We start from the raw sequence: 13793 nt of genomic DNA, 5'->3' as shown, positions 1-13793 counted from the left end.
GGTCTAAGATGAAAATATCTCTAATCTTGAGCAACCGGCACAAATACTAGAAGGGATACACTGATCAAAATACTTCATATAAACATTTAAAGTAATTGTATCTCGGTGACATCAATATACGAATAAAATGAAAAATACTAATCATGTTGAAGTTCAATTTGTTTGTTGATGTTTGGTTGTAGTTGATCATGACATATTTTGCTTGAATGAATAATTTAGGTTTCTCCAGAGGGTTAGAATAGCTATTGTTGTTCCAGAAGTAGATGCCTGTTACTGGATATGTTTGTAAATCTGCCAAGTGTAAACGGTTGAGGTGGAGGAAGGAAGTGTAATACTATGCTTATTTTTGCATGATTTGACAGTCTCCCGCATAGCTATTTCAAACAACTTACTCTTCTGATTCAACTTTTTGTGACGTGTTTCAGGCTATGTAAATTATTCCTAAACCTGATGTGAGCTTTCCCCCCGTATTTTGACCTACTCCATGAATTCCAGGGTATGTAGTACAAATGGGCCTTGTTACCTTGGTTCTTTGATTCTCCTAATTCAGGGGTTGCTCTGTCTTGAATTCAGGGTATTTGTCTCGCTGGTATTGTACTGATCTAAAACTGTTCTACGATGAACCCTGTTTTCAAAACTGAAGCTACCAAAAGCACTTTACGGAGTGTAGTAATTTTGCACTCCCTTTTATTTTGTTTTTTTTTTCTAGATATTGCTAGGTACTTAGATATACACCATGTCCAGATTAATAGTAAAAGAAACCTGTTATCTGAAAGAATCCAAACATCTTATATTATTGAAACGGATGGAGGGCAGCGCCCGGCATCAAGACAGGGGACTCTGGCAACACATCTCTCGCACCAGCGCCAGCATCCAAGGACACGGGAAATCCATCCTGTGCCCCTTCCACGCGCAGCGATCCATGTCCAGAGTCAACTTCACCATCTCAATGTAGCCAATGGTTCGTCTCTTCTTCAGCGACTCCATTAGTTCGAAGGCGTCCCCGGCGCGCATGTCGCAGTACATGAGGCCCTGAGCGAAATCGGCCCAGAAGAGCTGCCCCTGGAAGCAGAACATCGCCTGCGGCGAGAAGGCCTAAGGAACTTCTGGGAAGAGCCTCGGCTTCACCTGCCACAGGCCGGTGCTTCTCGACTCGAACACGTTGGACCCTGCCAAGGGGCATCCAGTTCATTCCCTTTCTGCTACTGGACTATGGTATTAAACCTATGTTACGCTAACTTGTGATCAATGCATTTTCTCAGGGCTGCCCTTATCTCCTTCAGCATCTCGTCAATCCCGATATGCCTCCTGCAGAACCAAGGCAACGGGGTTAAACAAAATGAAGTGACACTAAAACAGGACAAGAAATAAGCAGACATCAAAATAGAATGACATATTGCTTCTAGGGCTATGATGGTTCCAATTCTAGCAGATTTATGAACTTTAATATGAACTGCTTAAAATTGAAAGAATTATAAACACGCGTTTAGTTTGGTAAGGTGATGAGACATACAACACACTAGCAGCCACAACAGCTTGAGGTCTTGGATAGTCCCCAAGCTCCTTTTCACCGCTTTCAACTTTAGCCTCTGATAAGACCTGATGATTGCTTACGTGTCCATGTAGGTTATCTTTGCTGCCACTTTGGTCATGCCCTTCTTCACATCCAATTGAAGATATCTCTAAGGCCAGTGATGATAACCTATCATGGGCCTACAAGGAGGGGAGGAAAATCGACGCTACTATAGTTAAAACACTGAATGTACCAATATGAAGTCAAATTTTCAAGAGATTGTTTCAAAGAGAAAATCGCGTCACCCAAATTAGGAAGACAACAATTTGACTCAAATTAAGGAATTGAAGTGCACCTTAGGAAGATCAATCTTGTTCAGGACCACAACATAAGGTCGCTCCAGGTATTGGGGGTTATACATCCTTAGTTCCTGCAAAGAGCTACAATCAAATCGCTGTTCGAAACTGCACCTTGACTTGAGAACAAAATATAGAGTTATAGAGAAATGATGATTCAGTTTTGACTACCACAATCACAAACCTGATACACCCAAATGAATTTTTCAACCATTTACAAAAGCAAGTTCTCTTCTAAGATACTATATTTCTCGTAACTCCTTTAAGAAAGCAACTTTTATTCTAAGATCCTATTTTCCCCTACTAACTGTTCAGAGGCCTGGTATCCTCAGAATCTGAACTGGTCTGATCTTCCTTTATTCTAACCACTGGGAGCAAATCGTTACTCCCTCTGTTCCAAATTTTAAGACATTTTAGCTTTTCTAGATACATTGCTTTTACTATAAGCTATGTATTTAGAAAAGCCAAAACATCTTATAATTTGGAATGGAGGGAGTACATTGCTACACTCATAACACTTGACTTCCCTTGACCTTGTGACTCCTTAAGCTTACCATACACTCAAACTGGCAATATGATTCTGCTCCAGACAACATATACAAGTGTTTATCAAACAATCTCACTGCTAATGCTAGGGTAACACAGATCAGATAGATCATGAACATTGTAATACTGAGACATGAAAGCCAAACAACACATGCGATGATGCGAGTGATGAAAGCAATTAGAAATTAGTACTTCTCTGACAATCTTATAATCATTGACAGGGTCATCCACAGCAGCATCGACAACATGGACGATTACTCTAGTTCTCCTTAAATGTCTTAAGAAATTGCGGCCAAGACCCTGAAAAATTAATTAAACCACATGATAAGTCCAAATGAAATAGTGAGGGGAATCTGCATGATAGTTCCAAAGAAAAGTAATTAGGAACAAGCAGATAATATAGAAGTAAAAGCATTACCTTTCCTAGATGAGCACCCTCAATTAGACCTGGCAAGTCTGCCAATGTTGCTTCTGAAGAAAACTGTAAGGCCCCTAAAGCAGGATCTCCACCAAGCCGGCCAAGATTGGGCATTAATGTAGTGAACGGATAATCAGCAATGTCTGGTCTTGCAAGTGTTATAGCTGATAGAAGTGTTGACTTTCCAGCATTTGGAAGTCCCTGAAGATGCAATTAAGATAACTTATAACAACATGGTGATATGGCAAAGAAATAAATTTGAAGCAAGCCTCAAATTTTGGATAATCAAACATCTGCATCCTAAAAGGAAACAGGGATGACTCTGGTATTATGATATATGAGCATGAAGCATTTAACTAACAATTTCTTTCTCCCTAAAACTCGAGATGTGTGGATTAGTAAAACGTCATACCACAAGACCAACATCAGCAACTACTCTTAAGATCAACTCCAAGCTTACTTCCTCACCAGGCTGACCATGAATTAACACCTGAAGACAAGAGAGGTAACAGAATCACGAAACATACTATGGACTTGACAATAGTAGCCAGTAAAATTGCCTTGAAATTTGTAAGCTATCAAAATACACAATGCTAACAAAAATGAATACAAGCAGTTCAGTGTTCAGTAAGGAATTTATAGCTGACTGTTGACACTAGCGCTTGAGCATCATACATCTTCTCGTGATCAATCATCAATTTGTGCATCAGTTAACATGACATCAGACATGCAAGCAACTGGACATTTACAAAGGGCCTGTTTGGTTCTCTTCTCTAGCTAGCCTGCATTGCATCTGGGATCCAGGCTGCCGTTGGCCAGGCTCTAGGCATGCAGCATATTGCTGTTTGGTTGCCCTGCTCAACATGGCCAGGTTCCAGGGATGGAAAAGAGGCTGTCAACTAGACTGGTTTCCTATCTGATGGGCTGATTGTACAAGTACAGACATCTTTTCTCCACTAGTGAATCCTTCCCTCATCTAAAAGATCCAAACAAGAGACATAAGTGACACAACTTACTTTGTCACTAGTGTCTCGCATGATGTTTGGGGATAAAGCCATGGCTTTCCTCCTCCTGTACTCAGGCACATCTATCAAGCTGATCTGCAAAATAACTAAATAAATATAGTATACAAAACTATAATATGAATCCAGTATACTTATTGTAGCAAATAAAGCGAATAGTCATAGTGAACAAAATGGGGGCATTTTCTTTTCTTTTCTTTTCTTTTTTTAAAGTATAAGAGGTGCTAAGTGGTTCTAGATCATTTACACGACATACTCAGTACACAAAGGAATATGCATAATTTCTATTGCTTTAAGTAGCTGCCTTAGCAGAAATCAAGTACACCTAAGATCATAGACAAGTGTGCCACCCATTGAATCATTTATAGCACAACATCAAAATCAAGTTAATTGATCTGACACTAGGCTGCAGTGATGCACATGCATATATATACTTCAAATTTATAGCACAACATCAAAATCAAGTTAATTGATCTATGACACTAGGCTGCAGTGATGCACATGCATATATATACTTAAAAAATGTGTCAAAACTGTACAGCTGTATCTCAAAATGTTGAAAACAGGGTAACTGCGAATCTTTCCACACACTTCACACCACTGATGTTTGTGCTTACACTAATATTGCAAAATTAACATGATAAAATGCTTACTACACTCCACAGCATTTAGGATGTCGGAAAGGGTTAAGGATGCTTACTAAGTTACTATACTCCACAGCATTTAGGATGTCGAAAAGGGTTACAGGAATAAGTTTGTCTTTCAATAATTCATAAAATTAGGGATAGTATGAGTTTGGGACTGGAATCCACATTTTCTCCTGCATCAGCGTGGCAGAGTAGTCAATAAGTAACTACTCACCCCGCCCTGTCCACCTCTAGCAACGAGCACTTCATCACCGGGATGAGCCAAATCCGCCAGAACAGCTCCCTTCTTGCGTTTCACAACAGTTCCTGCAATTCGATGCGAAGGCATCCATCAATGGCCAGTCCCCGCACAGGAGAAATGCTCGAAATCGACAGCACCGAGTCCACAAACCTACAGGCACGGGTATCCTGAGCGTCTCCCCGGCGAAGCCGCTGTGCATCTGCGAGCTGAGCGTGCCGCCAGCGGCGCCCACGTTCCCTCCCCGTTTGGCGCAGTACCGCGCCTTCTCGTGGAACCGCAGCAGCGTCTCCTCGGCCTCGTCGGCGTACACCACGACGTCGCCGCCGTGCCCGCCCGTCGGCAGCGCCACGGACCCGTCGTAGTTCCGCTTGTACGACACCTTCTTGCCCTTCTTCTCACCCCGGTTGAACCTGCCGCGGGGCTTGGTGGCGTCCGCGGAGGGCGCCGGCGGCATGGCGAGCACGGCGCCGTGCCCGCCGTCGCCCGCGCGGACGGTGACCACGGCGTGGTCGAAGTACTTGTGCGCCTCCTTCGCCAGCGCCTGCGGCGAGGCGCCTGCGCTCGGAGCGGGCTCCTTCACCCTGGCGGCGCGGCACGTGACCGCGAGCAGCGCGCGCTTCCTTCCGGGGCCGCGGAGTATAAGGAGGCAAGAGGCGTCCGAGATGGCGTGGTGGTGGTGGGCTGCCGCGCGGAGAGGGTGGGAAGGGAGGCGGGGATGGAGGAGAAGCGCCATGGTGGTGGTGCTGCTGTTGCCGCGGCGTGGCTGCGCTGCGCCAGGGGTGCAGATAACTGATAAGCCAAGTTGCGGCGCAGCGTCCGCCGTTGGACGGCTACGACGAACCCATCCTGGTCGTCGGTCGATCAGAACGAGCGAGTGAGCGTCATGCGCAATTTATCTCCTATTTTTCTCATGTTTAGGTGAAGTTTTTTTTTTTATGACGCAGCGACATTTTTTAAAAGAGAGAAGAGTAAGTTTTATCCCGACAAAACTCTCTCGGTACGGCAATTCTATATGAATCATTAAATTAAATATCTATGAAACTATTTTCATCCATATTTTATTTTGTTTTAGGTGATGTAACAATCTTGAAAACAATACAAAGAATTTCTCCATTGACAATGGCCCAACGGAGGATGGCACAGGTCTAAATGAAGTCAATATCCTTTTCCCCCCATTTTACTACCTCATTTTTGCTTAAATTTATGATTGAATTTATATGGACTCATTGGTTTTAATTAACCAATTTTACACCCTCGACCCGAAAACTAGGGCAGTACCATCTCTAGCGCCTAATCGGTGGGAGAACTAGGACATCTGGCATCTCTAGCAGACCAGCACCTGGTCGAAGTAGCGCTCGAGGCCGTGGAAGGGCGCCTAGTCGGTGGTGCATGCCGCACCCCAACCAGGAGGCGGCAGATTGAGAGTTGGCACAATGCGAGAGGGGGACAGGTAGAGGTGGCAGATTAGGAGTTGGTTGTCGTGTGAGAGAAGGGTAGGTTAGAGAGAGGAAGCAGGACATATTGAGAGATGTCAGGCCAGACCCCCCTCGTTGGTATATCGACGGCCATTGGCGGCTCCTCTATGTCGACCTCTCCATGACCGCGCCGCCCCCTCCTTGACCGATGTCGCCTCTATGCCAACACTCCTCTTCCCTGCCTCATGTGACTTCAAGTCGTTGCCCCTTCCTCCCTACCCGGGCGTCATCTCGCCACCGATGCCCCTACTCCAACAAGGTATGTCGCCTTGCCTGATGCCCTCCTTGATATCATTTGTATGAAATTGAGTGAATTTCATATGTATTATGGCTCTCTTGCTGATCACATCCAAGGCATTTCGTCGAAATACATCCTGTCTTTTCACTTGTGTAGTCCTATGCATAGTCTGTACTATAGCCCCAATCATAGCTACTAATAACGGTTTTGTTTGACGAGGAGTATAAGATTTTAAACCAATTCTTTAAGAAAGAGGATGAGTCCGATCATGATGCCCTTATCTAGAGCTTGATTGCACAGGAGGTGGAACATGAGGGTTAAGAAGGCCTCCTTTGAAATACAGGAATGGAAAACACAGGAATAGAAAAAAGTGTAGGAATTTTTTAGGATTGCAACTGCAAAACGAAGGATTGAAAAATGTAGGAAAATTGTATGAGTAGGTGTTTGGATGGACATAGAAAATTTAGAGGAATAGGAATCATAGGATTGGTTTAATTAACAATTTGACGTGTTATTCTATTATATAGAGAAAAACATCAGCTGTTAGAGCCTGACCAGCACACCATAAAAGCATTGATCTCATCTTTTCACAACCATTTGCCTCGTTCCTAGTGAAACCAAGAAGTTCCAGCGGATTTTTTTTCCATGAAAATCCTGTAAAATCATAGGGTACCAACAGTATTCCTCAGGATTTCTTAGGAGCCATTCCTGTGAACCAAAGACACCTACCGTACCTATTCCTTAGGATCGCCCAATCCTTTGTTTTTCCTTTGAAAACCCTTCAATCCTTTGTTCATTGACATTCGTGAGGATTGGATAGAGCATTTGTGGTCACGTCATGGTGTGTTGTACTTGACCTGCACATGTTGTTTTATTTCTTCTTATTGATGTCCATGTGGTCAGTTTGAATTTTGGATATGAAATTTAAAATTTAAACTTATATGGTGTTGTAATAATACGTTAAGTCTATGTTCGTTTAAACTATGCATTTGATTTTTTGTGGAGGCGAAATGAAGATCATATAGAGGGTTAACACGCTGAAATTTGTGAGAAAATAAAGTAGTCTCTATTTTAGGGATAGTCATGTTGTTGACAATAGTAGAAAACAAGTTTTTTTTTGAAAAAAAATTGTGGCAACCTAAATATGAAGATAGGAGGCCTATTTTAGGTAGTCCTCCTAGCGATGCTCTCATGTGTATTTAAGGAGGCCTATTTTAGATAGTGCTAGCAAGGGCGTTACTAGCGCCCAGACATCTGAAGCCACTCCAAAATATCGGATGTCTCCGATCCTTCGTGAGGAGGCCGCGCCGCCTGTTTTCGCATGCCCTACTGTGTTGACCCCACGTTGCATACCGCACTACCATCACGCTCGCTCTGTTTCGTTGACCATAGCGCCCGCACGTAGGAACCCATGTGGGTCCCAGTCACATGCCCCCGCCTATGGATGCCGCGCCGCGGATGCGTCTGTCGGCCTTAGGCGCCTGCACGGTGACCCACGGCGGCGACCCAGCAACTGTAGCAGGCGGCTGTGGTAGGTGGGTCCCGTTGCAACATGTGCAACACCAGATCTACTTTTACAACATCCAGATGAAACACTTGCAGCATACGTCCGATAACAACTGAAACGCTTGCAAAACGCCAGAAAAAACTTAAAAACACGTGTGTAGGCATTGCAAAAATATATGTAACATTCAGATGAAACACTTGAAACATGCATGTTTATGCAACATTCAGATAAAACACTTGCAATATACGTCTAGAACATATGAAACATTTAGAACATACATTTGAAACATACGTATATAGTCATTGCAACATCCTGATCTACTTTTACAACATCGATATAAAACACTTGCAACATACCTCTGTAACATCTGGAACACTTGAAATATACGCTTGCAACATGCGCTTTCAGTGCAATGTCACCTTGCTGCTTGCTGGAGACCGCCATAAGTATATGGACACTTGCTGCTTAGTTCTGTACTGAACGCAGGCTTTTCTTGATTTAAACCATGCATTCCAAACATGGCCTAAGTATATGGATCATGTAGCATGGACATGGACTTCTGGTTGTAGCATGATCCTTCAGCAGTACAAATGAAGGGCATCAACAGCCAGTTCCTCAAGCCACACAATTCATTCAGAATTTCAGATATATTGATAGATGAATACCATCAAGAATCAATTATACAGGAAGGTACAGAGTACTAACAATACAATTAAAAGTGTGCCACCCTTGGACCCCCAAAACAAGTCGAATATACTCTAATCACAACTCTATGAGGCCTTTGATGCAGTAGGTGCCCACAAGGAACCAGACAGTCATCACAGAGGCGAAAGCAAGGAGGCCGATCAGGAAGGTCGTGCCGCCAAGGAGGGTACCGATGGAAAGCACAACTGCAAACGGCAAGAAGGTCTTCATCACTGACGCCGTGCTCACCCAGCGGCCTCGTAAGAACATCACAGCAGCCAAGCTGACCACGTTCCATTTGTCGTGGCCAGAATAGAACAGCCGGTTCAGATTGTTTGCGACAAAGGAGTGACAGTTGCAGGTGAACAGGTTGTAGTTTCTGTTTTGGAACTCTTGTGTGCCTTTCTTCAGTGCGCCGTCCCACGTGGCATCTCCTTCAGGTTCAATAAGCTTATAGCACTGCAGGTTCCAAAGGACAATCAATGGTTGGTGGTAAGCGCTAGCATGATTTGAGCATACAAAACTTCAATTCTACACACATATGTTAAGGTGACAAGTCATATAGAAGAGCATAAACTGCAGATTACAAACCTCATCGCAGTTTACTTGAATGTAGCGTGCGACAGCTCCAAACGCAAAGTTGTCAACTGATACAAAATGTGGACCAGCGAAGTCCAGAATCACACCGTCTTCTCTGCAGATGCCAATGTGACCGATAAAGGGCACCAACCACGTGATGAATGGTATTGGAGTCCATACTATGCAACAAGGAAAGCGGGCTCTTCTTGGGTCAATCTGACCAAGCTGGCTTCTATCATTTTCCATCTCGCTGTAAGTTCAAGCTGTTGATTGAAAGGTGGAGGCAATTTCTGCAACAGAGTGAAGAAGGGAAAGACATTGAGCACTCTACAGAAACAAGTTGTTATGTAACACAAAAGTAATGTGCACAAATACATAATGGAAATTCACTAGTTAGCAGTATCTCAATACTAGTAGAACACATGACGCTAAAATATGTATTACTTATACAGGATATGAAAGGTATTGAATAACTTGATCCACTTGCGGAATGAGGCTCACAAGGACGAGGTGTTGCCCCCAATCGAGCCATCCAACCAGGGGCGGACCCAGTAAAGGGCATGGGCATACCATGTACACCCGATAATTTTGCAGAACAATCGAATATGGAACGCATATAATACATGCATATACACTAATTAGATCAGATCCGAATACAAATAGTAAGTTAGGGTTTGGGTGCTCGGTTTCTCACAGCAGGAAGCGACGACCAAGGGGGTTGGCGTACCTGGTGGTGCTCGTCGCCGGCGAAGGGTCTGATGAAGACCTGGGCACCTCGCACCTGGCGTAAGGCGGCAGGCCGGCAGCGACACGGCCTCCCAGTCGTCGCCACGAGAGAGAGCGCGCACGCTGGGGGTAAATGGAAGAACAGGGGTTGGGTTGGGTTGCAGGCTTGCAGCATAGGCAGTGTGTCCGGGTCCGTCCGTTTACATGAGCTTCGAGAGAGTTGGTTAGAGCACGTTTGTTAGGGCCAGCAATCCCATTTATTCTCAATATAATAATCATAATCGTGTCATAAAGTCTGTTTGTTTCTCGTTGTGGGAAACACGTCTGACGGTCTGAGCAAGTAGCAACAGCAGGTGTCTTACCGTCACTCCGTCAGAATCCGTGGGAAGGAGAAGTTTTATAATTCTGAATTAGAACGATGATCTGAGGGATATACAGATTTCTAGTAACAAGAAGGACAAGGTTCGGTAGGTTCAGGTCATCGACAAATTTAATTCTTTCACTACAAAGTCTCTTTATAGATTCCTAATTAACGATGGTGTCAAAAACGGAAATGCAATTATCATTTGGAAGTACATGATACCTCTTAAAATTTAGGCGTTTCTACAAAAATGCTACTACCTTGGATTGGAGAGGGAGTTACAAATGCTATGTATGTGGAAAATATTTTTAGGGATCCTTCAGAATGTAGGGAAAAAAATTTATTTATTGTGTTTTTCATGTGAAAATAAACAGGTTCATGTGTAATTCCTGTTTTTTTAAGGGCCTTGAATATGCACCATGTTTTCTTCTGTGTTCTTTTTAGCAATTTAAATTTGGAGTTGTGTGAGGGATATTTTCAAGTGGATGTGTTCCCCACATAAAGGACTGACTTATGGGCAAGCTGATTCAATTCTAGAGTTGGGTGGGGTTAGCTTGGGCTATATATATGTAGAACACACGTTTGAAGATGGCCATTGAGCATGTTTTTCTGAACAAGCCAACGGAAAGTGATCTTTAATAAGTAGTTCTAAGGACAAGTACATAGGTGTTGTCTTAAAAGTGATCTCATGTATTGCCACGTAAATTTAGAACGACTTAAAAGACAACATATACAATAGTTGTTTTTAAATTGTCTCATAGTAACTCATAATTTCTTAATTCATGCACAAAATAAAAAAGTAAAGTTGTGAGTTGTATGACAACAACAACTCATAAAATGGTATAACAGTTGTCCTGTAGTACTAAATCTTAGCTCATGAGGCCGTTGTTTCACGAAACGACCAATTTTTCTCTCACCTTTCTCTTTCCTCCATATATATAAGCAAAAATTCTACGCGGCATTCCAAGAGATGACGTATGAGACCGCTGATAGGTAGCAATGTACTTACCCTAACTAATCCAAATAAGAGAGTTGATTTAAATCGTTTTTTAGCCTTAGCTAATAAATAGTCATAACTAATTCAAACAGGCTCTATTCAGGGGCGGAGGTAGTATCCAGTTGCCAACTACGTGACCCGTCCCTTGCCAAGGAGTAGTAGATTAGAGCAAGGATTTGGATTCCGATTTCTCACTGCAGGTGGGCCCTGGTTGCCACGTATCGCCAGTTTCCTTGCCAGGAAAGTAAGGAAACTGCGTGGCGCCCACGCGCGCGACCCCTGCAAACTCGAGTCCGAGCCGCAGTCCGTCGCAACCCACGCCGTCGCCGGACTCTCCCCACCCGCCGGCCCGCGCCGCGCCGACCTCCTCTCCTCACCAGGCTACAAATACCCACGCATCCCTTTTCCCGAGGTGCTTGCTTCGTTCTTCCCAGTCTCGCCCTCCAGCCATCAAATCCGCCGCGACCGCGAGAAAAGAAACCTGAGGCCTTGTTTAGATCACTTTCAAATTTAAGTTTTTTTACTTTCTCTTCGTCACATCAATTTTTAAACATATACATAGAGCATTAAATATAGATAAAAAAAAATAACTAATTACATAGTTTAGTGGTAAATCACGAGACGAATTTTTTGAGGCTAATTAGTCTATGATCGAACAAAGTTTATTAAATACACACGAAACCTGCTGCAGTGTCCAGATTAAAAAAAAATTTACGATCTAAACACGGCCCAAAGAACTCGCGCCGCGCTTCGATCCAGCAAGAAAACCGACATCCTCGATCGCGCCGCGCTCGGCAACGTTCATATCCCTCGGCTGATCCAACTCCAGCCTCGCCGCGCACATCCCGTCGTCCGCGCGCCGTTCTTGGGAGGAGTCTGGAAGTGATGAGGAGGAAGTCGGCGCCGATCGGCAGCCGGTACGGCCGCGTGTGCGAGGAGTTGCTGGACATGGGCGCCCGGATCGCCGTGCGCTCCTACTCGCACTGCCCCCAGACGGGGCGCATGTACTACAAGCCCCCCTCGACTCCCGCCACCGCCAGCAGCAGCGGGGACACCGGGGCGTCCACCGGAGGGGCCGACGCGTCGTCCGCGGCCGCGAGCAGTCAGCAGCAGCAGGCGGCGCCCGAGGTGGAGTTCCACGCCTCAGAGTTCATCTTGTACGGCGACTGCGGCGGCAGCGGCGGTGGCAAGAAAGAAGCGACACTTTGTTCGAGATGAAGAGCAGGTTTTGTCGTCCGCGTGATCCGAGTAGTAGTTCTTTGATTCGGCGATAGGTGAAGTTTTCCCGAACTCCCCCGATTCTTGGTGATGGAGTTGAGTATTGAGGTTGAAGTGAAGTAATGTTCTTGATTAATTCAACTGAAATAGCTATTCTGAGAGGGCAATCCGTGATTTCATCGAAATTTTGCTGGGAGTGCTTTTGAATTTCAGAATCTACCGGGCCTGTGTGAGATTGTGTTTTGTTATCATAGTAGTTCTCGTTTGCACGCTTAGTTTCTGGATTATGCCTGTGTGAAATTGTGCGTTATGTGCATGTGTCCATGAGATTTGATATACACGATGGTAATACAAAATTTGTATTTAACTAACATATTGTAAAACTTGCAATTTCTCCATAGCAAGCATTACGATGATCCTGTATATAAGTCGTACACTCGTAGTAAGTAATACGATTGATCAAGTATATGTATAGGCGAGCAACTCCAGTAGTTTTAGATAAACAACTACCTAAACTAACTTCATTTAGCGTAACACATCAACATCGAGTTTTTCTAGCGTAATACATGAAAATAGTTTCGATTCCAAACCATTGTAGACTCGATTTTCAAATGTTACGCTGATGCAGATTTTTCTTGTGTAAGCGGACATCAAGTGCTCTAAGAGCCTTGTACTCTGTACATTTTGTACCATATTCTTTTTCAATATATTTTGTACCATATTCTTTTTTTAATATATATAAAAAAAATAGGTAGAGGCTCCCCTGTCGTTCTATAAAAAAATGTTCAAACCGATAGTGATATGGTGACAGTGGCACCCACAAGTTAACTACTAGGGCGCACACAGCGCAGCCATATAGAATCATTAGCCTCAAACTAAAATCTGGATTCTACGTTGACAAAAAATAGAAACCCGCACTCTCTCTCCCTAAGGGCGCCATCCGCCGTCGTCATGCTCCCGTACAACAAAAAGAACGTGTGTGCAGCAACCTTTTCTCCTTTCTCCCTCTCCAAGGTCACCATCCGCCGATCACATCACATTCTTGAGCGTTTTCTTCTACTGTTTGTCAGGTAGGGATACCAGTTATTCTGCAGATTACTACAAGCATCTACGAGACCACCAAAGAAAGTGACATGGTATGTTAATGCCGAGGTGAACGATGGGGCAGTACACCATCCTAGCACGTTGGGGAAGCCCTTAGTGTCACCAAAGAGGCATGATCTTTTCTACCGACCCCTACCTATATACAAGCGTGGTTGGTGCCA

The 13793-nt window shown here is 44.1% G+C and overlaps 3 protein-coding genes across 5 annotated transcripts; 1 reads left to right on the top strand and 2 right to left on the bottom strand.

Moving 5' to 3' along the window:
* Window positions 1–675: 675 nt before the first annotated feature.
* Window positions 676–5583, bottom strand: LOC136537826 (probable GTP-binding protein OBGC2). Its single transcript, XM_066529796.1, has 9 exons — window positions 4894–5583; window positions 4717–4808; window positions 3850–3933; window positions 3246–3323; window positions 2834–3034; window positions 2608–2715; window positions 1869–1943; window positions 1514–1713; window positions 676–1308 (listed from the first exon to the last, which is right to left on the bottom strand). Exons 1-9 carry the CDS (start codon window positions 5474–5476, stop codon window positions 1230–1232), a joined length of 1500 nt encoding a protein of 499 aa, XP_066385893.1. The 5' UTR covers window positions 5477–5583; the 3' UTR covers window positions 676–1229.
* Window positions 5584–8595: 3012 nt separating this feature from the next.
* LOC136537825 (protein RTE1-HOMOLOG-like) lies at window positions 8596–10138 on the bottom strand. 3 transcript variants are annotated; one of them, XM_066529794.1, is made up of 3 exons: window positions 9954–10138; window positions 9239–9553; window positions 8596–9106 (listed from the first exon to the last, which is right to left on the bottom strand). In XM_066529794.1, exons 2-3 carry the CDS (start codon window positions 9470–9472, stop codon window positions 8726–8728), a joined length of 615 nt encoding a protein of 204 aa, XP_066385891.1. In that variant the 5' UTR covers window positions 9473–9553; window positions 9954–10138; the 3' UTR covers window positions 8596–8725. The 3 variants fall into 3 exon arrangements, with proteins under 3 accessions (XP_066385891.1, XP_066385892.1, XP_066385890.1); XM_066529795.1 differs by having other exon boundaries at window positions 9239–9489; XM_066529793.1 differs by having other exon boundaries at window positions 9239–9516; window positions 9954–10137.
* Window positions 10139–12109: 1971 nt separating this feature from the next.
* Window positions 12110–12608, top strand: LOC136537824 (uncharacterized). Its single transcript, XM_066529792.1, has one exon. The coding sequence runs from the start codon at window positions 12196–12198 to the stop codon at window positions 12526–12528; it is 333 nt and encodes a 110-aa protein (XP_066385889.1). The 5' UTR covers window positions 12110–12195; the 3' UTR covers window positions 12529–12608.
* Window positions 12609–13793: the final 1185 nt, after the last annotated feature.

Source organism: Miscanthus floridulus, chromosome 2, assembly GCF_019320115.1.
Source record: "Miscanthus floridulus cultivar M001 chromosome 2, ASM1932011v1, whole genome shotgun sequence".
In the NCBI taxonomy this organism is placed as follows: domain Eukaryota; kingdom Viridiplantae; phylum Streptophyta; class Magnoliopsida; order Poales; family Poaceae; genus Miscanthus; species Miscanthus floridulus.
The sequence above is the reverse complement of the archived record's forward strand: the minus strand, read 5'-3'. Positions and strand labels throughout refer to the sequence as shown.

Bases quoted from the DNA above. Each gene is read 5' to 3' on its own strand.
- LOC136537826 (XM_066529796.1), bottom strand. From the start codon at position 5,476: ATGGCGCTTCTCCTCCATCCCCGCCTCCCTTCCCACCCTCTCCGCGCG. The intron at 1,944-2,607 runs GTACTAATTTCT...AGCTCTTTGCAG, and splicing joins ATTATAAGATTGTCAGAGAA to GAACTAAGGATGTATAACCC. The intron at 1,714-1,868 runs GTGCACTTCAAT...CCCTCCTTGTAG, and splicing joins ACAAGATTGATCTTCCTAAG to GCCCATGATAGGTTATCATC.
- LOC136537825 (XM_066529794.1), bottom strand. From the start codon at position 9,472: ATGGAAAATGATAGAAGCCAGCTTGGTCAGATTGACCCAAGAAGAGCC. The intron at 9,107-9,238 runs GTTTGTAATCTG...TGGAACCTGCAG, and splicing joins TTCAAGTAAACTGCGATGAG to TGCTATAAGCTTATTGAACC.
- LOC136537824 (XM_066529792.1), top strand. From the start codon at position 12,196: ATGAGGAGGAAGTCGGCGCCGATCGGCAGCCGGTACGGCCGCGTGTGC.